The 25,351-nt window shown below is 47.1% G+C and overlaps 1 protein-coding gene across 1 annotated transcript in view; it reads left to right on the top strand.

Annotated features, from left to right (window-relative positions):
* PDZD2 (PDZ domain containing 2) overlaps nt 1-25,351 on the top strand; it is a 329,172-nt gene that overhangs the window by 288,456 nt on the left and 15,365 nt on the right. Inside the window, exons 11-19 of the mRNA XM_058680001.1 lie at nt 1,361-1,434; nt 1,583-1,808; nt 2,552-2,669; nt 4,635-4,767; nt 11,060-11,141; nt 12,543-12,577; nt 13,261-13,417; nt 14,194-14,990; nt 17,821-17,965. Coding sequence (XP_058535984.1) covers nt 1,361-1,434; nt 1,583-1,808; nt 2,552-2,669; nt 4,635-4,767; nt 11,060-11,141; nt 12,543-12,577; nt 13,261-13,417; nt 14,194-14,990; nt 17,821-17,965 — 1,767 coding nt within the window. The remainder of the gene's footprint in view (nt 1-1,360; nt 1,435-1,582; nt 1,809-2,551; nt 2,670-4,634; nt 4,768-11,059; nt 11,142-12,542; nt 12,578-13,260; nt 13,418-14,193; nt 14,991-17,820; nt 17,966-25,351) is intronic.

Below are 25,351 nucleotides of genomic sequence, written 5' to 3'. Positions count from 1 at the left end.
AATGTATGAGGTTAAGCCATTATTTGGAACAAAAGTGCTGTGTGTTGGAGTACCAGTTGAGTCCCAGCTGCCCCAATCCCCAATCCAATTCCCCACAAATGTAGCTGTGGAAGCAGTAGATGCTGTCCCAGGCACTTGGGCCCCTCCTGCCACCTGTGTGTGAGACCCAGGTGGTGCTCTGGGCTCCTGGCTTTGCCCTGGCCATTGTAGCTATTTGGAGAGTGAACCAGCAAATGTGGAATCTTCCTCTCCCGCCTCCTCCTCTCCCACCTTCTCTCACCCTGTCACTCTGCCTTTCCAGTAAATAAATGAATAAGTCTTTGGGGAAAAAATAGGGCATTGCTGCATTTTTGTAACTCAACAGGGTTTCTTTAATCATATACGCAAGGTGCTCCTGGGCTGGCTGCGTGAGAGCTGGGAATACATGTTCGTGTACTGCCCTGCTGTCGGTCGTGACTGCACCACGGCACCCTGCTGCTCTGTCCCACTGTGCACAGTTCATGGGGCTCATCTCCTGGATGTTTTGAGAGCATGTTTGGTGAACTACCATTCCAGAAAGCAGCCCAAGTCACCAGGGTACAAACCCAAAGTCACCTTGATGCTTCACCCCAGGGCATCTGAGCCCTGTGGCATTCCTGGAAGACACTTACCTTGGGGAATGACCTGACTCTAACTTCTGAAGATTGGTGCAGATCGGGTCACAGGGATGGTATCAGAGGACTGGTGGGCCAGTGTGTGCAAACACATGCCTCACCATTTGATGCGGTCAGTTGTTGGTGTCGTGATGAATCTGGAACCACACTGATACGCACAGACATCTAGATAGTTGCTGGAGGTGGAGCTGCCCTCTTGGTGTCCCCACAAGTGTTGTCTCAATCATGAAAATCATTTGAAGTGTGGTGTGCTGATTCTCGGGCATGTGGGCTTGTCTTGAAATGCAGGAGTGATGTGTGTGTGTGTGTGTGTGTGTATGCACACGTGCACACACACACACTATGGCCAAGGGAATTCCGTTTTTAAACGCTCTCAGGAAAGCCTTGGAACCCAGTTAGTGCAGCTTGGTCTCCAATAGAACATCTGCTGTCCAACTTGAAAATGGCCCAGGAATGAGATCTTGAGACTTCCCATAGCTGTGTTCATGGAAAATGAAAATGCAGAATTATTGCAAAAGAGAAGTGTCGTTGTTAATTGTCCCATTGTGACATGCCTGAGAGCTAGGCTGCAAAAAGTGAATGAGGACAATAAAAGTCATTTGATAAAGTAGTGAATCAGAGACCATATGGTGTCCCATCTGGGCCTGTCAGAGCAGTCGGATTCCGATAAATTAAAGCTTAACATGATTCTCACATTTGCTTGCCAGGGGATGAAATCCTAGATGTAAATGGAATTCCCATCAAGGGCTTGACCTTCCAAGAAGCCATTCATACCTTTAAGGTAACATCCTTCTTACCCATCTCACCTGCCCTCTGGGTTTGCCCCCTCTGTTTCCTTCCAGTGTGGGTTTGGCGAGGGTTGTTTTGCCCTTTGATGTAAGGGTGGGTGGAAGCCACCTGCCCCATTTGCTCCCATCTTATTTCCACAGCAAATCCGGAGTGGCTTATTTGTCCTAACGGTGCGCACCAAGTTGCTGAGTCCCAGCCTCACGCCCTGCTCGACACCCACACACATGAGCAGGTCCAGCTCTCCCAGCTTCAACAGCAGCATAGGAGCCGTGGTGGGAGGCGCCGAGGACAGCAGCTCTTGCTCTGTGGGGCGGAAGGTCCCTGGCCCCAAGGACAGGATCGTCATGGAAGTGACCCTCCACAAAGGTGCCAGCAGCTCCGCTCCACTTCCCCCATGTTCTCTTGAAAAACCATTTGGCATCTGTTCTTGGGTTGATTCTCTTTATTTCCTAGTTGTTTCTTGGTAACCATTGGCTATCCACAGCATGTGGTGGGACAGTAGGATCAAAAGTAGAGCTTTTTAGTCACTTTTATAGAAGTGAAGGGAAGTTATCAGTAGCGCATAGAATCTACACAGGCCCCTGAGGGACCACTGTGTGTCAGAGACCCGTGTCTCTCCTGACTAGTACCGGTAGCTACAGGTCATGGCTGAGCACCAAATCTTGCTGCTTTTCATCTTGTTTCTTTCCCCCTCCCTACCTACTGTGGAATTGGATGAACAACTAAGCAGCGGATAGCCCAGATATTGGTCACGACAAGGTGAGATGAAAGAAAGCCCATAAAAACAGCATATCCAGGCAATAAAAATACTGCCTACACTCGCTTCCTCCCAGAAATATTTCAGGAAGTTTGTTAGACTAAACAGAGAGGGGCCCATTGAGTCACCGACCACCCATGCTTACCTCTCTGGTTCACCTGTGGACTCAGTGCTCTAGCAAAGTATGACAATGTTGACTAAGAAAAGCAGGGGTTTGCAATGTGAGTCTGCGCTAAAAATAAAGGGCTCTCAACCTGGATATTAAATTGATGCAGTTCAAACCCATTATACCAAAGCTTTTCTGGTGACTATAATTTTTTGTTTTGTTTCCTTTGAACGCCGCATCTCGCAGAGCCACGCGTTGGACTTGGCATTGGTGCCTGCTGCCTGGCGCTGGAAAACAGTCCTCCTGGCATCTACATCCACAGCCTCGCACCTGGATCCGTGGCCAAGATGGAGAGCAACCTGAGGTCTGTGGGACCCCTGATGGGATGGGTGCTGACATGTTCATGAGGACGCAGGAGGCCACACAAGCTCTCTGCACTGCTGTGCACCTCGGGAAGACGCTCTGTCTTGAGTCGTCTCCCAGAACAGGGCTAGGATGCCTACTAACAGCTTTCTCAATGCTGAAAAGCTGATAGACATGAAATTGGGTTGATTTGTAGGACCCTGAGTTTCAGCTGCCTGCTTTTGTCCTATTTGGAATCCCAAGTTCAGTTTCAGAAACTTGGCAAAACATAAGTCTAGCCTGATACCTCAGGGTTGTCCTTGACTTGCATTTTCATTTTTTTTTTTATCTGTGCAAAATTCAGATTCTGGAACAGCTCAAAAATGACTAGAGTCTTTGAGTTCCCACCTTGCATGGCAGTCCTTGACTCCTGACCGTGCGTGGGAGGCCGTTCTTAGGAAGTGCCTGTCCCATTGCTCCATTCCCATTTGAGTCCTGACATGGAGGTGCCTCAAGTCCGAGGTCACTGAGGAGCTAATTTCCTGTTCCTGAGGGTTGTTTTATAGCATGGGGGTTCTGTTAACACAAGGCATGACTGGCCATTCTCTTATACATATAATCATTGCAGGAAGTCCAGGCCCACCTAGACTTTCCCAGGCCTGTACACATTAGTACACAAAGTACTTGGTGTGTACACTCTCATCTTTGTTCCTATTAAGTTCCTTAGTTTTTTAGCAGTTAGGCTATTGTTATAAAGGTATTTGTTGAAGTTGCCATATTGGAAGCCCTGTTAATAGATCACTTTAACATTTTCAGTTCATCGTTGGAATAAATTTCCACGTGAAAAAAAATTAGCAAAGCATCCAGAGTACATTAAAGAAAATATACTTTCAAAACTCTGGGGGGAAAAAAATCCTTTAATGACATCCCGAGCTGATGTTTCTTCCTTGAATGGTTCCATATGTCTGGAGCCTGCCAAATACACATTCTTCAAACCCCATGTAAAGAATCTTTGTTCTCTCCTGCCGAGTTCTCTCCCTAGAACTTCAAGTCAAAATGGGCAACTTGTCCCCAATTTCTCATTTGCTCCAATTTGAAATGTTTTTACAAATTCTTGAGTAACCTTTGAGCTCCAGATATTTCCTCCTTAAATTATATTACAATAATCAGTTCAAGATGGTGGAAAGAAAGAAAAGCTGTTGGTGCTTAGAGGGGCCATCACATGAGGGTCAGGAATCAGACCTGCGTGTGTTCAGTGTTGCGTGATGCCAGGCGACCGCCCAGAGCCCTCTTGACTGATCTATTCAAAGCTTTCTGCCATAGGTTGTCCTTTAAAGTGCCTGATCTACCACGTGTGTTCCAGAAGCAGTAGCCCTCACTGGTTTCTTCATGATCAGTGTTATTTTACTTTACTGCCTGACTTGACTTGACACCAGTTCATATGTTCCATGGCTTTTGCCAGGTCAGAGTCTGATATGTTTGTGTCTCACCTATACACAAAGGTGAAAGAATAACATTGACTTTTTAAGTAGTCAGAAAAGATCTTATGTATTATAAATCTTGCCCAGAAGGAAAGCCTGTTGTAGCTTTTATAAAGCTAGCTAGGGGGGTGGGCCCTGTGGCACAACAGGTTAAGCTACTACTTGTACGCCCACATCCATATTGGAGTCCCAATTCAGATGCCAGCTGGCCCACATCCTGGGAAGCTGCAGGTGATGGCCCCAGTCTTGGGAGACCCATATGGAGATCTGGACTCCTGGCTTTGGCCCAGCCCAGCCCTGGCTGTTGCAACAATTGGGGGAGTAAATCAAAGCATGAAAAAATGTCTCCTTCTATCTTTGTGTATGTGTCTCTCTCTTTCTCCTCTCCCATTCTCTCCCTACCCACTTTCCTCTCTCTGCTTTTTGTACAGATTTTAAAAATTAACTTTTTCTTTAAGAAAAAAAAAACTGTCACCATGGAACACTGACTTTGTTGCCTTCCCTAGCCGTGGAGATCAGATCCTGGAAGTGAACTCGGTCAACGTGCGTCATGCTGCTCTAAGCAAAGTCCACTCCATCTTGAGCAAATGCCCCCCGGGCCCTGTGCGCCTTGTCATCGGCCGGCACCCGAATCCAAAGGTGAGGTGTTGCCCTGTCCTGCAAGGGGGGGATGGGGGGATGGCATGGCTGTAACCTGGGCTCCAGGGGTGACACACACTGTGGGGGTGGGGGGACAATTTGTCCAGCATGGGAATGGGAGGAGTCAGCTGATGGCCGATACACATGGGAAACTAATGTTTGATCTGGGCTTTGTCGTCGTCTACTCTTGTGTATTTTACTAGAAGATGATGGCTGTGTCTGCCAAGTCTTCACTTTTGGTGCAGTTGTTGGGTTCTGAGCAGCCAGCACCAGCTGTTGGATCACTGGCCAGTTACTTCTCTGGGTTTCTACACCCAGAAAATCTGAGAGCATTAGGCTATGTGAGCTGCAGGATCTTTTCAGTATAGGGAGAAGAAATCCTTTTTTATCACAATCTTTGTTTGCCCACGTGTTACAAATTCTCTCGGTTTTAAATTTAATACTAAGTTAAGTCATTTTTTTCAACAAGTTCAGTGGATTTTAATCATACTTGTGTAAGAAACAAAAATGTGTCAAGATTGAGTATACAAAAAACTTGTAATAATGTAAACACTGACTGGAATTTAAACTTCAGTATACTTAAGTCACTTAAATGAGGAAGTGGTTTGCATTTCTATAGAATTGTTGGTGTACAAAGTTTTCAGATAATCTTAAGGAAAAACAGTGTCTTCAGCTATAAGGAGGAACATGTTCTTAATGTTGATTTAACCTTCTGCTGAGTGAAGAAAACATCTTTTTGTCTTAACAGATGAAGATCTCACATAACTTCTTTTTTTAAAAGGTTGATTTATTTTTATTGGAAAGGCAGATTTGCAGAAAAGATAGACAGAAAGGTCCTCCATCCATTGGTTCACTCCCCAAGTGACTACAACAGCTGGAGCTGAGCCAATACGAAGCCAGGAGCTGCTTCCAGGTCTCCCACGTGGGTGCAGGGTCCCAAGGCCTTGAGCCATCCTCGGCTGCTTTCCTATGCCACAAGCATGAAGCTGGAAAGGAAGTGGAGCAGCCAGGATACAAACCAGTGCCCACATGGGATCCCGGTGCATACAAGGCAAGGACTTTAGCCACTGGGCTACTGGACTGGGCCTCTCATAGAATGTAAATTTAAAAATAAGATGCACTGTCGCTTTTGCAAGCCAGTTGCTTTGAAAATGTTACTTTGTGGATTTTACTTCCATCAAAGTTGGTGGGAAATAAATCCCAGCGTTTTGACTAAACCATAATGAAGAAGTTATGTGTCAAGTTTATTTAATATCATAAAGAAGTTACGGGTTAAGATCTCAAGGCTAAAGTTTTGCATTCATGCTAGGACCTTAATTACACTGAGATCCTCCAAGCTATCTAAGGAGCATCAGCACACACTGAGAGTCTCCTGGTCAAGGCAGCTGGCGTCCAGGCACGTTTTCCAATGCTGCTTTGGCTTGCTCTGCTGAAGACGTGTTCTGAACGTGGGCAGCTTCATGGGCGGAGGAGGAACTGGTGTGATTTATTTTGCACCCCAAGCACCAGATAGCTGCAGCTCTTTGCATTTATGGTTGTGAAGGCACTCACTTAGGCTTCCGCTGAGAGTGAACCATCAGGTAACCTGTTGTTACTTCTAAGTTGTACTTGGGTAGTGAAGAGGGAAGATGCTTCAAGTCTAACATGACCAGCTCAGCTGTCGGTGCCCAGGCGGTCCTGCACTGAGCAGAAGAGGCAGGGACTCCCAAGGAGGCTTGGGGGCAAACAGGCCTGGACACAGAGGCAGGCTGCCATACAGCACAAGATTCTGGATGAACAGAGGGCATGTCCTTCCTGCCAGTGGGAATCAGCCTGTCTCCCTAGTCCTAGATCAAACTAAACCCTTATGGAACTGCCACTGGGTACCAGGCAGTGTACACACCAGTGCTGTGCAGTTGAATTAGAACATAGCAAGGAACTTAAATCTTGACCTGTAGTCCATCGACACAGGGGCCTGATGTGTTAAACAAATGTGGGAATAGATCTGCATTTATGCTCAATCAGTAGCTTATATCTAATTGTCAGCCATTCATGATCACCAGGATGTCACTGATTTGTTAGAATGCAAGGACATTGTTGTTGGGATCAGATGGCTGAAAGCAGAGCCTAAGCTGAAGGGGACGTCTAAACGGGGATTGTCTATGATTAAGGCCTGAGAGGCCATTCAGGACCGTGAGTCTTGAGTCATTGGCCCCATGTTTTATTTGGTTTTGTTGCTCCCATACTTGCCCAATTGTCTTTCATTGAAGCTAGCCACAGAACCTGCAAGTTCAACTCAACTTCCTTTGAGTGCTGAGTTCTTTCTGTTTTGAGTACTTGACAGAAAATTCCTTAGAAATCAGTTTGTGTCTCAAATTGTGATTAGATTACATTTAATACACTGTATAGCCTTTTAGCAAATCAAACCCTCACTAAGAATCTTGGGTCTTACTGTTGCCTGGCACATGGTCCTGGTAGTTGTATTAGTTGTCCTATTATTGATTGTATGCTAAATGGCTCCTGCTGTGGCTACTGGTAGACTGGTGAGTCATCTCAAGAGTAACACTTCTGTGTCCGGAGACTTGGGGGTCTCCGTGTGCGACTGTGGAACTTCTCCAGTGGCATCATTGTGGACTCTGAGGGCTGGTGTCTGTTGTGTTAGTCCTCCTTGATGTGGGCCATCAAGCAGGGACCACGTGTCGTGCTAGGGGATGCCGTGTCAACAACAGTGCTTAGACAAAGATCCCCATCTTTCTACCTCACTTTTTTTTCTAGATTTCTTTATCCCCAGTCTCAGAAATGTGTTACAGATTGTTTAGTAAGTAGCATCCATATAAACTCCAGTCCTGCTTCTCTTTTCTTCTACTTTTTTCCTGCTTGTCGTGACCTGTTTTTCTCCTATTGGTTCATTACCCTGATGCCCTTCACTGAGAACCTGCTCTGCCTTGTCCCTGCGGTCCCCCTGTGTGCCCAGGGTCACAGCTCCAGTTGCTGCCTCTTCACCTCCTTTCCCCTCAGAAAGTGTCCCAGAGCTGCAGCTGTCCAAATCTGTCCCTCAGCCATGTGACCAAGCGTGAAGGTCCTGGCTGTCTGCAGTCATTGGCTTCGAAGCATGGCTCGCTGACCTGCAGGTTAACATACTCCATGATGCATTCTAAGGGCCAAAAGCAAGTGCTTGCTTTGCCAAGATGATCCAACATCAACATGGCATCTCGGTGCCAATGCAGCAGCCCTGGCAGGCTGCAGGGCCACACTCCTGTCAACCAGGCAGGTCAGTTCCTGCCCAGTGGATGGTGTCGGAGATGCATCCGACAAAACCAAATTTCAGTGTTTACCTGCATTTCACATTGCTTCCTAGGTGAACATGGGCTGGGCCGCTTAGCTGTAACATCATACTCTGTTTTGCTTTGGGTCAAGATTCCTGTCAGTGCTTGATATATTTTCGCACCACTTATCCAAGCCTTTGATGCCAACAGTACATTTTAGTATTGAATGTATGCACTTCCTTCGTCTTTGTGTGGTTCCAAGAGAAATACCACAAGCGTTTTCTTCTGTTTCTTGTAACATCTGCGGCATTGGCTGCCCACTTGCTGTTTTGGAACCTTCCAGGTCTAGACACGCAAAGATTCGGACTTGCTATGGTAGCAGCTTCTAGCTTATGTGAACTAGAGGTCACTAACAGACATCCATTTTTCTCCCCCTCAAAAACACCACTGTAAATATTGAAAGTTTAGTATTAGGAAAAATAGCAACCACTGTTTAAAATTAATTTTCCCTGGCTTGTTTGTACCTAATTTGCTTTGTGAGTGGCTGTATGTGTGCACAGTGGGCCTGTGTGCATGCACGTATGTGTACGTATTTTATTTCCCACAAAGTCTACAATAAAAAAATCACCCAAAGGCTGTGGTGTTTCCAGTAGGATAAGATGTCATGTAGCATCCTGTAGACAAATGTTTATCTGCTTGAGCAAAATGACTATGCTTACACACATTATTTATGCCAGATACTAAAGAGATAAGATTACCATTCTAAGTTTAAAATAGTTTCACCTTTAAGAAAGAACCTCAGTTTTCTAAATATCTTTTCTCTTTTTTTTAAAGATTTATTTATTTTTATTACAAAGTCAGATGTACAGAGAGGAGGAGAGACAGAGAGGAAGATCTTCCGTCTGATGATTCACTCCCCAAGTGAGCCGCAACGGGCCGAGGCGCGCCGATTCGAAGCCGGGAACCTGGAACCTCTTCCGGGTCTCCCACACGGGTGCAGGGTCCCAATGCATTGAGCCGTCCTCTACTGCTTTCCCAGGCCACAAGCAGGGAGCTGGATGGGAAGTGGAGCTGCTGGGATTAGAACCGGCGCCCATATGGGATCCCGGGGCGTTCAAGGCGAGGACTTTAGCCGCTAGCCCACGCCGCCGGGCCCTAAATATCTTTTCAAATCAGATAATCTATTTCGGTATATGTCGGGTTTTGGAAAAAGTTCCCACGAGTAATGATAGTTGGGGCTAACAACTGACAGGAAGAAAAGGCCTGTGGACATACCATTGGCAGTAATGAGCACATAAGGAATAGAGGAGTTTCCAAATTGCCATTTAAAAGTTTTCCTAGTACTAACTGGTTCCAGCTTGAATAAGCAATGATGTGCTGACTCCAAGGGATAAGCCTATATTGGGTAGCAGGACATTTATAAAGTGTCAGGGTGATTCGTTGGTGACCCCAAAACTGCAATGGAGAAATCCAGGAACGTCTGTTCCAATCAAGAGATGGGCACTTTGTCACCAGCTGAGTCCGACTGACTTCTGAACAAGGGCGTGTGGATGCAGTGAGCAAGGAGGCATCTGTGTGGATTCTCTGCCCTCAGCACCAGTGATGCAGATGGAAGCACAAAGGAGCGCCCGAGTGCACTGAGGGTGTGGGTGGCGTGACTTTCTTCCAGTTACCTGTATCGTGAAAGACAAAAGCTAGGGAACTGTGTCAGATAAAAGGAGGCTGGAGACATGTGAGAGCTAGGGCCCAGGTCGCATTGTGAATTGCCCAAGACAGGTTTTCTGGGAGCTCACAGCAGAAGATCAGCTCCATCCCTAGGCACACTCTTAGTCAGGTTGACATTTTCAATGAAGGAAGCTGTATCCTAACTTGCATTCTAGGGCAGAGTCCTTATCACCTTGCAGGCTGAGATCAGACTCCCTGTGGACTAGATCCAGCCTGCAGACACACTTGGAGGATAGTTAAAAGAATAGTGTTTGAATAACTGACCAGATTGGAATATGCGCTGTGTATTATAAAGTCGTCAAGGTTAAATTTCCTGCATCTAATGTAACTATATCATGATTATTTAAGAGAATGTCCTTTTTTTTCTTTTTAAATTATGATACAATTCCAAAGGCTCTGGGATTTCTCATACTCTTTCCCCAAGCCCCCTCCCCTGCACTGATTTCCCCTATATTACAATAGTGTAGTATTTCATCAGCATTCATGAATCCATCATTCTGCTGTTCAAGTGTATCCTGACATTACAGGTATGGACAAGCACAAAGTCCATTATCCTGTTGTTGAGATATATTTAAGTTTCATTGGGAGTCTATCTTTGATTTGGAAGTAAAGATGCGTTCTGCATTGTATCTTAACATTTTCCACTGACTCATAGGTCATACAGTAGCATCGTTTTCTCCAAGAAGGTTCTTTAGTTTCTTGTTCATTTCTTCAGTGATACATTAGTCATTCAGTAGTATGTTATTTAACTTCATGGCATTGTAAATTTCTATTTTTCTTCCAGTTACTGATTTTGTTTTATGGCTTTTCATTTAAAGGGACGTATAGTAACTGTGTAATAGACTATAGTATCCAGATCAGAATGCCTTTTTTAGGACATGCACACTGTGATATTTACCAGTGAAAGATAATATTATCTGCAAGCTACTTGCAAACAGCTTAGCACAAAAGTTATGGCTGAATGTGAGTGTGTGTGCAAGAAAGCTTGAATATAAATGTGGCAACATGTTTAAAATTAATCTATACCACTCTTGTACCACGCTTGGATATTTTGGGTGGTTTAAAATTATTTAAATAGATGGTTTTGAAAGTTGTGAGCTCTACAGAGGGGTGTACTTGAGTCATGTTATTGATGATCACAGCATGTGTTGCTTGCCAGTGAACGTGGGGACCTATTGAAGGTCTTGTGGTGCATCCATCGTTGGAAGCAATGCCTTGCTCCAGCTGTACTATTTACCTTCGGAGGATGTTCATAATCTTATCTACTATTTTGGGGGGAAGCAAATAAATACAACTAATTTGTGTTTTCTGCCACAAATCAGGTTTCCGAGCAGGAAATGGATGAAGTGATAGCGCGCAGCACTTACCAGGAGAGCAAAGAGGCCAGTTCCTCTCCTGGCTTAGGTACTGTGATTGCGCCTTTTCATTCTCCCCTCAGAAGAGCCCCTCATTAACTTTGCCCACGGGGCACTCAACAGTGCAGTCATACTGGGTTCCCTGTAATTATCAGGATGGGTGAAAGTAGTCATCGGAATCTACACTTCGCTCTCCGTTGCTACTTTAGATTTCTGCAGTTATTTAATGTGCTTCATTAAAGGTCTAATCATGTGTGCTTCCTACTACTTGGAAATAATTTGCCAAAATGAGTTAGCAGCGTTCCTTGTACTCAGACATAATTCACATGGAATGCTGTAGATGAAAGTGAGATTAAATAGCAGTCATTGGGTAGATGGCCAGGGTGTTACTCATCCCAAGAAGCTGTGTTGCCTTGTTGTGAACTCGGCTGTTTCCATTTCCATGCAGGGAAGGGGAGAAGGGCAGCCAGGATCGCACTTCCCGGCTCGTGTGGAAAAGTTCAGACAGGGAAGGCTTTCAATCTAACTTTCCCTGGAGCTTGGAGACCGTAAGGAGTGCTTCAGGCCTTTTTGAACCCCAGATTTTACTGATACTTGTGGCTGTCCAGGAAGACCCAAGACATGAGTTACTGGTTGTCAGAAGGCATAGATAGTGTGCTGTTTGGCAACCATAAAACACCCTGATTATTTACATTCATTCAAATGAACACTTTGAAAGTGAACTTGGCCAGAACATGGTATGTATTGTGCCAGTCCGCCCTCCTGGCCTGCCCACAAGCTGTGCACTCCATCCCAACATTTCTATCCAGTCATGGGCAAGAGCTTTCTAAGCTAGGGTTGTCCTGCTCAAGATGTCTTTTGCTTGAAGCAAATAAGATCTAAACACGGAGCTTTTCATCCTTCTGTTAACATCTGAATGGAAAGCCAGCTCTTGCACACTTCACTCACGAGGTACTCGGGCAGTGGTCACTTGATCGTAGATCTTTCAGCCCATCTGGGCACTCTGACTGCCAGCCTCTCAGAGCCCGACTGCTACAGCCAGCACTGTGAAGGCCAGTCTGTGCACAGCTCTGCTCTGGAGACTTGATGAGCTGTGAGGCCCATCCCCTCATCAGCCAGTCTCACTAGACAGACAAGAGTTGAAGTATGGGTAGCTTCTGGAAATTCCAGACAGCTTAAGTGACTCCCAGGCAGGATCAGCACGGAAGTGGTAATGTGTGCATTAGGGCTCGAAACTTGCACAGACGCTGAGCCAGTGGGCTGGGATAGGATGGGGTGGAACAGCCAAGTGGACCTGCACGCACATCGCTACCTGTGCCCCAGCCCCAGTCTAGCAGAGAGGGTGTGTCTGAATAGAGCTGGCTCCTCCCTCAGCAGCTAAAGAAGCCAGCCTATTTGTGGTTTGAGCGTCATGGTTTTGACCAAGTGGTGAATTTTTTTCCCCCAACAGGTACACCCTTGAAGAGTCCCTCTCTTGCCAAGAAGGTAAGTGAAGTCCCTGCGACCCACATGGGTTGCAGGCAGAAACTGATTCCTGGGGCGCAGAGTTGAAGCCTGCAGGCCCAGCCAGGATCCCAGCCCGGGGGTCCGTGGGGTCCCTGGAGACAGGAAGTGTCAGCAGTGCTCTGTTGAGAACAAACATACACATAAGTTTGTCACACTAAAGTGCTCAGCCAAGGAAAGAGTAGAACCACAAGGAACTGTGGTTTGAAAGGCAACTTTGTAAACTGTTCTTTAATAAAGCAGCCAACTCAGCTGAATGTCAGAGTTGCCAGGTTGTGGCATCCTCAGCTGGCTGTCCGTAAGGCCGGAGGATCTTGGTGCAAGATCCACTTCCTCCAGCCCCTGCCCTCTCTTCCTATCCCTGCCTGCCGTGGCTTCCCCAAGATGGTTCACATATTGCCACCATGGCTTTTTTGCTCTCAGCCAAAATTGTATCCCTGCATCTCCTGTCCCTTCCTGAAAAAAAACAAAAACAAAAAAGCACTAGCAACAATGTTAGCAAGCAGCATTGGTCTTTTCCTCCAGGAAGTCCTTAGCGCAGCCACCCTAACATATACAGAGGCCAGTGTTGGCTATCACAGCTGGGGCCGCCGAAGCATTCTTGGAAGGATGGGAAGTTAATCACCACTGAAAATAACGTGCTGCTTTGCCCCTTTTTATGACAGGATGCCTTGCTGGCTGAGTCTGAGCTGTCTCAGTACTTCACCCACGAGACTCCAGGCCCACTGGCTGACTTCATGGTGGCTGGCTCAGAGGACGAGGATCACTCCGGAAGTGGCTGCAGCACCACCGAGGACAGCAGCCTAACCCCTGGTACCCCCAGTAAGCTGCAGAGCCCAAGAGGCCGTGCACCTGTGTGCCAGAGCTTAACCATCCTAGTGCTATGCTAAGGGGACCATCCCTCTGGCTGGGTCAAAGCCATCCCGGAGTTGGCTCTGGAAAAACAACAGCCACTGCCAAGGGCTGAGCACAAAACCAGTATTTCGGGCACAGATGTTTATGGTGGCTAACTTTGACCTCCTTTACATGCCGGTCACCTGGTACGGGTTTCATGCCATCAAATCAGGGCAGGCAACATGATTACATGGCCTTTGCTTGACCCCAGTCCAGGAGCTTCGTACACCTGTCCACTTAGCCAATGAAAGAGTGACCTCAGGTGACCCCAGTGTTGGGAGGCTTCAGCCCCATGTCCCCTCCCAGAAAGGAGTTCCTGGCTCTGGCAATTGGAGAGCTGTGTGTTTCTGCCTGGGCACCACCATGTTTGTATTCCATGACCCAGAGGCTGGGGGTGAAGAAGAGCAAGAACGGGAGGAAGAGGAGGGCTGTAGGCTGCCTCGCCACTCTGGATAGCTCCGGGATGGCCCCACATGTCCAGGTTGTGTGCCTGACGTGTATGCATGTGGAAACACTCATGCATGTAGGTGGGCTCTTCAGAAAGCTCAGGGGAAGGTAGAATGAAAAGAGAAGTTTCCTTTGGTAGCTGTTTTGTTTTTTTCATAATGACACATTGTGAGCTTTGGGACAACTCCTTGCAAAGGACCAGGCTATGTGGGAAAACTGATTTATTTCCTCTCTTCTTTCTCTCCCCAACCCTCCAGCTCACAGGGAGCCGGGGAAAGCTAGGGCCAACAGCCTCGTGGCTCTTGGCAGCCAGCGGGTCTCTGGGCTCTTCCACAAGCAGGTGACAATCGCCCGTCAAGCCAGCCTGCCTGGGAGCCCTCAGGACCTGCGGAGCCCTCTGCTGCGCCAGAGGCGACTGGGCTGCTACGACGCCAGTGACGAAGAGTGTGACGGGGCAGGCGACTGTGTCTCCCTCCCCGGGGCCCTGCCAGGGGCCAGCAGGCCTCTGTCAGAGAGCCACTCCAGGCACATCCTGACAACTTCGTCCAAGTCCCCGGATGTCACCAGGCAAGAGAAACAGCCCCAGAAAATGCTGGTGAGCAAGGCCTCCTCGGTGCCTCTCCTTGGCAGGTCCACGGACTCGGAAGAGCACGTCCCTGGAGCTGCGGTGGCCACTCCTTTCCTTGCAGCCAGCCTGCTGGGACCGGCAGAGGCTGCCAAGGGTGGCCCCAGAGACTTGGGGAAGAAGGAGCTGTCTGAGTCAAGTTCGCCCAAGTTGGAGTACCAGGTCTGCGAAGGTGCACAAAGTCGGATGAGCGTGGAGAGCCCCATCTCCTCACAGCAAAAGAGCAAAAACCTGGGGTCCAGGCACAAACCAGTAGCCAGGGTGAGTCCACACTGCAAGAAACCCGAAGCTGAGACCAGGTCCGGGGGCTCAGAGACCATGACCCCGACTGACAGAGCAGATGAACCACGCAATCCAGACTTCCACGCCTGGACCACTGCAGTCAAAGTGACCGTCCCTGGTCTTCAGCCAGGTGCACCTGCGGAGAAGGTAACTTTCCCTTAATTGCTTTAACTCTAAGTGAACATTGCCAGAAAGGAGCCTGTTGGGAAGACAGGACTGTGATTGGAGCATGCTCTGCCACCACAGTCCTGTTCATTGGAGTGTGCTAGCATATCACAAGGTCGTTAGTCATTTGTACACTTGGCCACAACCCTGGATACCGTCCGACTGTACCTGGGGGCCTGGTACCAACTCCTGCACTGGCCACTTGGCACTCACTGAGTGATGGCTTCAGCCAGTTACTGAGCCTTTCTAGGCTGAGAATGGAATGTGCCACCTGCCCGTCTCCCACAGAACTGGGGTGACTGTCGAACATGGTGCCTCAGTCTTACCCACTGATAAGTTTGTGGGAGATTCCTACATCCCTGTAGAGTCCAGAATTGGAGCAACTTGGGCCCTGGGGGGGATCTGCGACATCATGGGGCTGTCTTCACTTTGGTACCAGTCACTCTTGCTGATGTCACCTCTTAGGCACAATTAAAACGAGAATCATCGAATTGGCCATATTTTAAAGTGCCAGTACTTCGCCATTTGAGCAATGAGAGTAAGAGAAATGAACAGTGTTTACAATCTCAGCATTGTTCTATTTTGGGACAAACAAGTCCAGATGACTAAGGCCATATTTAGAAACATGTTGTGTTTGGTGTATAAACATGTAGGTGTAAATAGACTCCAAAAAATGTAACATCATAAAAACCACAATAAGCAGAAAGCTTCTTAAAAGCTCATTTTAAAAAGGGTAGAGATGTATAGCTTCACCCCACTTCCCTCCTCCCACCCTAAATCCTGTGGGAGTTTGGCACCTGTAACCCACATGGGACGGCCTAAGTACAGATCCTGGCTCCTTGATGCACCCCCTAGGAAGAAGCTGCAGTCCCCCCCACACACACACCCAGCAGCAGACCATGGCTAAGCCCCTGGCTTCTGCCTGGCCTCTCCCTAGCTGTGTGCAGGTATGTAGGGAGTGAACCACCAGTTGGAGAAGTTTCTTCTCTCTGTATCTCTGTCTTTCTCTTCTCTCTCTGCCTTTTGAATAAATAAAGAATAAGTAGAACATGTTACTCAAAGAAGTAGAGGGGGAGGAAAGTCATGTTTTTGCCTCCAAATTGCAAATGTGCTTAAAAAGATAAAATATTCATCCAGAGGCTAAATTTCTTCTTTTAAAAATGTGTTATCAACAGGTTTGAGATTAATTATATGAAGCCAAACCAGAATTTTTGTTCATAATAATCTATATCTTTTCACATGAAGGCTTTTGTGATTTTGAATTTGCTCTCCCAAAAGAACTTCTGAGCACAATTTAAGACTTTTATGTAAATGAATTTCACTTCTATTATAAAAATCTTAAGCATAAAATTTGATGTTATTTATATGAGAAACAAAATGTGTTACCATAAGGTGTTAGTACTCAAAGAAAAGATTTAAAAACACACACAAATGCCTTCCTCTTTTAATGGATGAATCGTGTTCGGTATTTTCACTCTACGCTGTTAACGTAAAATTCACTGTTGGAAAGTGTGTGGTGCAGTGGCACTTGGCATTCAAAGCACTGAGAAGCCACCACCTGTCTCGTTCCAAAGCTCTTCTGCCGTTCCTGAGACATTTCTGCCGCAGGAGTCAATGGGAAATTGAGCTACACTGTGGGAAGATTTCTCTCCCCTGAGAACTTTATTTTATAAAACAATTTTTTGCCATTGTTGCCAGCACACACAGCAGCTCTTCCACCTCCTCTGCTGCCCTCTTGGGGCCACTTGATGACTCGTTAACTCAGTGGGTAAACGACACGTCCACCTGATTGATGCACTTAGTACATTTCAAGATGTTCTGGTAGTGGGTATCAGACAGAAGAAAGGAAGATGAGGTCACTGACACTTGGCCGACAGGAACTCTTGAGCTAGGAAATGCCAGTTGGATCTGTCTAGACTAGTCCTCTCCCTTGCTGCCAAACTCAGCATTTGATTTCAAGTTGTGGATTTCATTGTGCAAACTAACAGTAATACTTACTGTCTCTGTAGCCTTTGTATTCTGCATGCTGTTTTTATAACTGTTCGTACCTTGTCTTCTTTTGTCTAAATCTCCAAGACTGAGAATATTTTATTCCGACTTTTTATGTTGAGAAAAATGAAACTTAAGGAAAAATGACTATACAATTCTAGATTCTGGCTCTTCTGACTATTAGCTCAGAACTCTGTTTAAAATATATGTGTAATACTTTTCAATGCTTGGCAAATTCCTTTTCTTAAACTGATGTCTATTATTTGAGAGGTAGACATCTCCCATCTGCTGGTTCACTCCCCAAATATCCATGACAGCTGGCTAGAAACTTCAGTCTGGTCTCCCATGTGGGTGGTAGGAACCCCGGTGCCTGAGCCATCACCTGCTGGCTCTCCAGAGGCTGGAATCGGCAGGAGAGGTGAGGCCCCACATGCCTGCCTGACACAGGACGCAGGCTTGCCGAGTCACCCTCTGCACCGAGACCCCCTCCTGGCTCCTTTGACTTCTCCACATCCAGCTCCTCTTTACACAAGGGAACTTCAAAAAATCTGTGGGGAAAGGGAATTCAGAGTCTGTTGAGTTGCAAAGAGACAATTGAAATTCATGATTTTTTTCCCAGTGTGCATTGTCCATGAACTTCTTAAAAGCCCCTTGTATGCATGAATTTCACATTTCTGGGTGACAAAATAAACCAAATCTTGTAATTTCCATTTCCCCATCTGTAAACTTTGGGAAGTTCCCTCGTTCAGGCTCTTATGTTCCAGAAGTCCTGAGAGGCGACTTGGGGTGACTTTATGGTGACTTGGGGTTGTCCTTGTGCCAGGAACCTTTGGGACAGCTGACCCTCAAGGATGGATATATCCCCACCGCCTGTGAGCCAGCTAGTGCCCCATCCCTCCTGGACCCTGGCCACCCCCCAGAGCACCTGCCCAGAGCTGCACCAGAGCCAGGGCCCTGGCCCGTGACAGGTAAGATCCTTCATCACTTGTTAACCCTTAAAACCAGGAAGGCAGGACCCCTCCTAAAAGTGCAGAAATTTGAAGGGGGAAATTCCTCCTATAAAAACTAATGTTTAAATACTACCTGCATGGAACAGCTTTACTAGATCTTTGTGCCAGAATTCATTTTTTTAGGTACTTTTACAACTTGTTTTATTTGAAAGGCAGATAGCACCTGCTACCTTCTAGTGTGTGTGCATTTGCAGGAAGCTGGGTGAGAAGCAGAGGTAGACAAACTTCGAACCAGGGATGACTTCACTGTTACACAATATGGCCCAAGCACTGACTTAACTGTTGTACAGTATGGCCACCTCTGCATTCACAGCTTCAACTCCGTGTTGAGTACATCCAGTTTTAGTTGATGCCTGTTTACCTGTTGGGTAACACGCATGGGTGAGTGGGGAGGATTTCCCAGCCTTTCAGAATCTCAGTATGGCTTTTGTAAAATCCAGCACACTAAACTACGCTCACAGGGATCTTCACAAGAAACAATCAAGAACTAGCACAAATGCTGATGAGAAACCAGGTAATGTTACTGAGATCGTCTGCGTACTTCCTTAACTACCATCATTCATTCGTTATTCAAATTAGTGATCATGCTTGATACTCTTTGTTAAGCATGATTTTCTAAAATAATCGCCCTTGGTAATGGAGGCCTTTATGGAAAGTTTGTGTTCTGTATGTGCAACTCTGGCCAGGCATGGCCTCCTGTCCCTTCTGCTCCAGCTTCCTGTTAATGCACTTGGGAGGTGCATGGATTTCTGCCACCTATGTGGGAGACCCGGATGGAGTTCTTGGCTCCTGGCTTGGGCCTGGCCCAGCCCCAGCTGTTGCAAGCATTTTGGGCGTGAACCAGCAGATAAATGATCTCTCCATATCTCTCCCTCCCCCCCCCCCATTTCCTCACCCCCTGCTCTCTCATGCCCCTTCCCTCCTCACTCTCTTTTCCTTTTCTTCCCCACCCCAACCCCCCAGCTTTCATCTCCCACCTTCTCCTACTTCCTACTACTTTCAAATAAGTAAATTTCTCTAAAATATTTCTCATAACATTTTATAAGCATAGGTGTGCATCCCGTCTTCCCACTTTGCCCTCCTACCATTTGTCCCCATGTTATCCTATAGTTTCTCAGTACAAGATACAAGCTTTCTGATACTTACATGTATTATGACACAGTAAGTATAAGCACAGGTAGAAAACCTAGTATCATAATGTAAAGTTGTATTTGTTTCATTGGAAGTCCTACTTTTGTTTGGGAGTAGACATCTGCATAGTACCTTTACTTCTCAGTATGCTAATATCCCTTGCATAGTTCATATATGTGTATATAGTACATTGCATATTGGCTTTCTAATACCAGAACACATGCTATCTGTCCTTTGGGGACTGGCTTCCTTCAATTGAGCATAATGCCTTCCAGCTGGGACCATTTTGGTGCAAATGGGAAGATTTCATTCTTTGTGGCAGAGTAGTATTCCACAGAGTAGACGTACCACAGTTTGTTTTATCCATTCCTCTGTTTATGGGCATCTGGGTTGTTTCCATGTCCTAGTTGTTATGCATTGTGCTGCTATAAGCATAGAGTTGCAGGTTGCTCTCCTGAATGCAGATTTCATTTGGATGTATTCCCAGGAGTGGGATGGCTGTGTCATATGGCAGATCAGTTTTCAGGTCTCTGAGCGCTGTCCATACTGACGTCCACAGTGGCTGCACCAGGCCAACACTGGAGCAGGTGCCTGCTTCCCTTCATTCTCGCCAGCAGTTGCATGCTGATTGCTGCATGTTTAGCCCTTCTTGCTGGAGTTCAGTGGAACCTCAGTGTGATCTTGATTTGCATTTCCCTAATAGCTAGGAAACTTGAGCATTTTTCACATATCTGTTAGCCTTTTTAAATTCATCTTCTCAAAAATAGTTGTTGATGTCCTTCATTCATTACTTAACAGTATTGTTTTGCTGTTGTTGCATTTCTGTGTCGTTGTAGATCCTGCATGTTAGGCCCCTATTTTCTGTGCAGTGTGAGGTTCTCTCCCATTCTGTCAGTGGCCTTCTCACTTCATTGACCATTTCCCTTGCCATGCAAAATCTTCTCAGATCGACAGAGTCCCATTTGTGTAGTAAGTATATCTTTTTTTAATAATAATAAGGGGCAGGGACCCTTCTCCAGGGGCTCTCTTGGCTGGAGCTTTGGCCATCTATCTGTCCTGGCTGCTGGCTCTTCATCTGCTGTGAAGAGAGTGGGATGTGTCCCCTGTGAGAGTGCCCTAACCATTCAGAATACCATCCCGTGCCTGGCTGGCCGCACCCAGAACAAAGACCCCGCAGGCCTCTGTAGGTCGGGGGCTCTTGCTGCCTCACCCAGGGTGCCACTGTTGGAAGGTTTCTGCTCTCTGAAGTTCAGGTTCACTCCAGGAGCAGACGTCGGCTGGCCACTTGGTGTTGGCCTGCACAGTGTGTGGACACCAAGGGGTTCTAGCCGAGAGGTGGCATCACGGGAGGTAGCCCTCAGCATCACCTCCCTACAACTCGTGAATGCACGCCGTCCATCATGATCTTCTAGACGCTTCCTTGGAGGAGAGTGTGGGATACAACAGGGGATTTTTTTTCTACCCCCGCCCCCAACAACCACTGATATCAGCCTCTTCCGATTTCCAGCATAATGCAGAAAGTCCTTCCCTTTGGTCCACTTGAGGATTTTTTCCTTCTAGGTAGGCAACTCTTTCTGAGTATCAACGGTTTGTGTTTATGTAAGGAGATGAGTTAATACATGTCAAGTTCTACTGCGACATACAGGGGGACTTCAGAAAGTTCATGGCAGCCTAGAATCAGAGATGCCTGCTGAAAAAACTGAAAATCAGCATAGTTCTTTCACAACATGCACTTTTCAGGATCTTTTGGAGAATCAAATTCAGGAGCTTTGAACATGTGCAACTTTTTGATCTCCCACCTCCCCCTCTATTTTCCTACCTTTGACCCAACTGGCCACATTGCTGGGGCGGTGGGGAGCTCTGCTCGCATGGACCTGTGTTTGTGAGGGTGTAGGGGTGCTACCTGTCGGCCTGCTCTGCACTTGCAAGAGGCAATTGGGAAAAGAGCCACTGTGGGCCTGGACATCTACTGAGCAACCCCTAAACACACTTGCCAGGGACAGATTATATTGAATGCATGATATGTGTGCCAGAGTTAGTAGACAAATAATTGCCGCTGAAGCAGTGTATTGGTTATATTGTTCTGTAATTGTAAGGTCCTCATGATGAAGATGAGTGAGTTACAGTGGCACATGGGCGCCCTCTAGGGTTTTGGGGTATATCTGAAATATGTAGGCATTTCCAAAAATATATGGGAAAATGAAATTAAAAGAAAAATTAGCTGCTGGTAGCCACTACCTGCAGTGCTGGTAACCAATATGGGTGCCAGCTCAAGTCCTGGCTACTCCTCTTCCAGCTCACCTGCCAGCTGATCCTGGTAGAGCAGTCACAGGACCAACCCAGATGAAGCTTCTGGCTTTGGCCTAACCCAGCCCTGCTCATTGCAACCATTTAGGAAGTAAACCAGTGGCTGGAAGGTCTCTCACCCTCTCCTTCTCTAATGCTACACTTCAAATAAATAAATAAATAATGTAGCAGGGAGGCGTTTAGAATAGCAGTTAACACAACAACACACTGTTGTTTGGGTTTAATGAACCAGCTCCTGGAAGTCAACAGTGACAGTTCAAGCACTTGGGTTCTTGTACCCAACAGAGGGGGGACCTGGATTGAATTCCTGGCTCCAGACCTGGCGTTGTTGGGCATTTAAGGAGTGAACCAGCCAAAGGACGGGACCACAGTTGCTGTTTCTGTTTCAACTCATTTTAAATATTTTTTAAGATTTATTTTTATTGGAAAGTCAGATATACTAGAGGAGGAAAGACAGAGGAAGATCTTCCTTCCATTCATTCACCGCCCCCCCCCCCCCAAGTGGCCACAACAGCCAGAGCTGTGCCAATTCGAAGTCAGGACTTCTAGGTCTCCCACGCGGGTGCAGGATCCCAAGGCTTAGGGCTGTCCTTGACTGTTTTCCCAGGCCACAGACACGGAGCTGGATGGGAAGCAGGGCCACCAGGACACGAACCTGCGCCCATATGGGATCCCAGTGTGTGCAATGCAAGGACTTCAGCTGCTAGGCTACTGTGCTGGTCCCTCATTTTAAATATTTTTCAGTTCATTTTTGCACAAAAAAAAATTCATAGTTTTTAATAAGAATATTCTATGAACGTTTCAAAGATCCCTTGTTACTGGAACCAACATAATTTGCCCAATGCCTGAATTTTTTTTCATGGCTTCTGGCTGCTTTTTGCAGATTTTTCTCTCTGCCTAATTAAGAGGCCTCTGTGACCAGCTGGTCCTGCTGGCAGGTTCCCTGCAGGTAGCCACTCTGCTTCCTTCCAATTTTCTTACAAGCAGTTCAGCTGCTTTCCCATGTGTAGGGAGGATGTTCTTTTAAACATATCCTGTTGGAAGCAAACTGAGAAAGAACATTTTAACTTGGGGAAAAAAGTTTTTTTAAATATTCAGAATGATTGGAGAGTTACTGTAGTAAAGCATCAGATGGATGCCACCTACAGGCAGCCTGGCCAGCCTGCACTTCAGCTGGCCCCAGGAAGTGCCCCAGGACAGGTTGCTCAAGCCTGCCCGCCTGCCCATGCTGCAGGGTGCTTATGGAGAAACCATGAGGTTTTTCACTACAGCGTGTGGAGCTCTGTGGAGTACAGGACCCAAGTCACACTGTTATGTACAGGTTTTCCTCAAGAAAAAACAGGCATGTCGTCTGCCCAGCCCCTAACATGCTTTCATAGTACCTACTGCTACATACTCACACACCAGGGTGTCCTAAAGCCATCTTCTCTCGGGAATAATGGCCAATGTGCTGTTTTTATGTGGGAGCAGGAGGGATGGGCCTTTGGGGTGCTGGTTCTCTCCCCATAACCGTTGGCTCTTAGAAACCAGGAGGCACCATCACGGCTATTTGAGCAAAGGCCCGAGACGGGCAGCATTTGTGCTCCTTGTTTGCCTTGAGATTGTTCTTGGTTTTTGTTTTGTTATTTGGGTTGGTTGTTTTTTTTTCTTAAGTAATGTAAGATTTCAAAGATAGCATAAAAGGCATGAAAGCCTCAAAAGAAAACTTCCGTTGCTATTTTGTTGCGTGTCCTTTTATCCTTGGATACGCAGGGGCACTTCAGACATTTCACAGAAAAGCAGAATTTTAGATGAGTTCCTGTGTTTACCTGCTTGGGTATCCATAGCCTGTGCTTTAAAAAAAAAAAAAAAAGTTTGCACTACAGTAAATATGCCTTTTAAGTCCACATTCCATGAACTTGTTGAAGCACCTAAGAACATGCCTAAATGAATATGTCAATCACAGTCTTACAGGTTTGTGTGTTTTCTTTTTGTACTTTTTTTTTTTTTAACAAAGACTGTGGAGGTCCCTAGCTCCTAAGCTTTATTTCCTGGGTCCACCGAAAGTCATTCTAAGCCCTGAGTGGGTTGCTGGAATCACAGAACTGTGCCCAGGCTGACTGGGGTCCTGGGCCAGCGGGGCAGCCGTGCAGGTGACCACTGCTGCTCCCCCAGCAACCCACATGCCATATTCAAGTGGCCTTTGCTGCCATTCTTGGATATTTGGGGGAATTCCAAAGGAAGGACAGTCACGTAAAGGCGACGCCCAAGGCTGCCTGGGTGGAAGGTCATTTCCCTACATACTGGGCCATCAACTCAAACTGCCGACCGGAAGTGCACTCGGTGCATGTGTCTGAAACCAGGCTCCCCATCCCTAGGTTGCTGTGAAACTTGGTGACGTTAGGCTGCAGGGAAGTGCTGGTGGGCCAGAGGCTCAGCCTTCAGCAGCGGGCACGGTGGCTTGGTCATCCGGCCTGGCTGCCATCTGTTTTCAGTGCATAAGTCATGTAGCGATTAGAGGTTGGGTCTGAGACTGGGCTGTACAGCAGCTTGGGGGATGGGGAGGTTGGGTGGAGCAGCCCCCTGGCTGGACCCCCTATATACTGTGCCATCTCAGACGCAAATGGTAACTGCCCCTGGGGTGCCATGGGGCCTGCCTCCAGCCATGTTGGCAGGAAATGCAATGCCTGGAAAGCCCTCAGCGTGGTGCTGGCTCCCTCATAATTAGAAAATCTAGCACACCACAGTGCTTAGTCTGAGCGACTCATTCAGTTTGTGGACATGGGAAGTGCAGGAGGAAGAAGAAAAAAAAGCACTCTTAAGATTGTTTGATGTGACATAAGCAGAACTGAGCCAATATTTGGGCTAGACTCACTCCAGAAGTTCCTCAGCAGCGAGTTATGCCCACAGCCCCCTGCTGCAAGATGCTGCGTGACACAGGTTGACAGGGCCTTCAGGCAGACACGTCCAGGACAGAGTGGCCCTGGGAACCTGGGCCTGCCCACAACCTGTCACGTTGTCTTTCAAATCTGCAGCATCTTTGTCATCATCACTCATGGCCAGGCTGTACCTCATGTGCCACATTCAAGGCCCCACCTCCCCCACTCGCCAGCTCCCCCACCTGCGTCAGCTTCCTCAGTGCAGAGCAATGGCTCCACAACACGTGGCTCCCACCCCATCGCATCTTCTCTTTTCCCTACTCAGCGCTTAACAGGAAAGCCTCCAGTGCCAAGCTGGGCTTGTCTCTCACAGTGCCTCTCACTTCCTCCTCCTACATGAGCGTAACCCACTTGTGGCCCACCAGGTGCTGGCCATGAGTCTGGAAGCTCTGCCAAAGCTGTGCACGAGCCACAAATACAACAGCCTGGCTAGCTCCCACGGCATCTGCCACCACAGGGCAGTGGGTGGTGCTACAGAAAAAAAGTATAAGATTTCTGTTGTTCCCCTCTCCTCCATTCTTAAAAATAACCAAAAGCAGGGCTGGCATTGCTACAGCTTGGGAAGCCTGCATGCCACATTGCAGGGCCTGGTTTAAGTCCTCCCTGCTCTGCTTCAAATCCAGCTTCCTGCCGATGCACCTGAGGGGCAGCAAAAGATGGACCAAGTGCTTGAGGCCCAGATGGCATTGCCTGGCTTCTGGTATTGCCTGGCTCAAACCCAAGCTGGCATCATTTAGGCAGTGAACTGGCAGATGGAAAATACCTCTCTGTCTCTGTCTCTTGCTCTGCCTTTCTAGTAGATGAAAGTAAATAAAACCTGCTTTTAAATTAAGCAAAAGAACGAGCAAGCATGCACAAGTGTTCTGCCAGCTAGTCTGGGTCACTTAGAGTGTCTAAAGCTGGACAGTGTGGGATGTGGGTGCTGTGCGATTTGAGAGACAAAGCTTGGAATGTCATTCTAAGTGTTTACCTTTTTTTTGAAAAGTTG

The sequence above is a fragment of the Ochotona princeps genome, chromosome 23 (assembly GCF_030435755.1).
Source record: "Ochotona princeps isolate mOchPri1 chromosome 23, mOchPri1.hap1, whole genome shotgun sequence".
Taxonomy (NCBI): Eukaryota; Metazoa; Chordata; class Mammalia; order Lagomorpha; family Ochotonidae; genus Ochotona; species Ochotona princeps.
The sequence above is the reverse complement of the archived record's forward strand: the minus strand, read 5'-3'. Positions and strand labels throughout refer to the sequence as shown.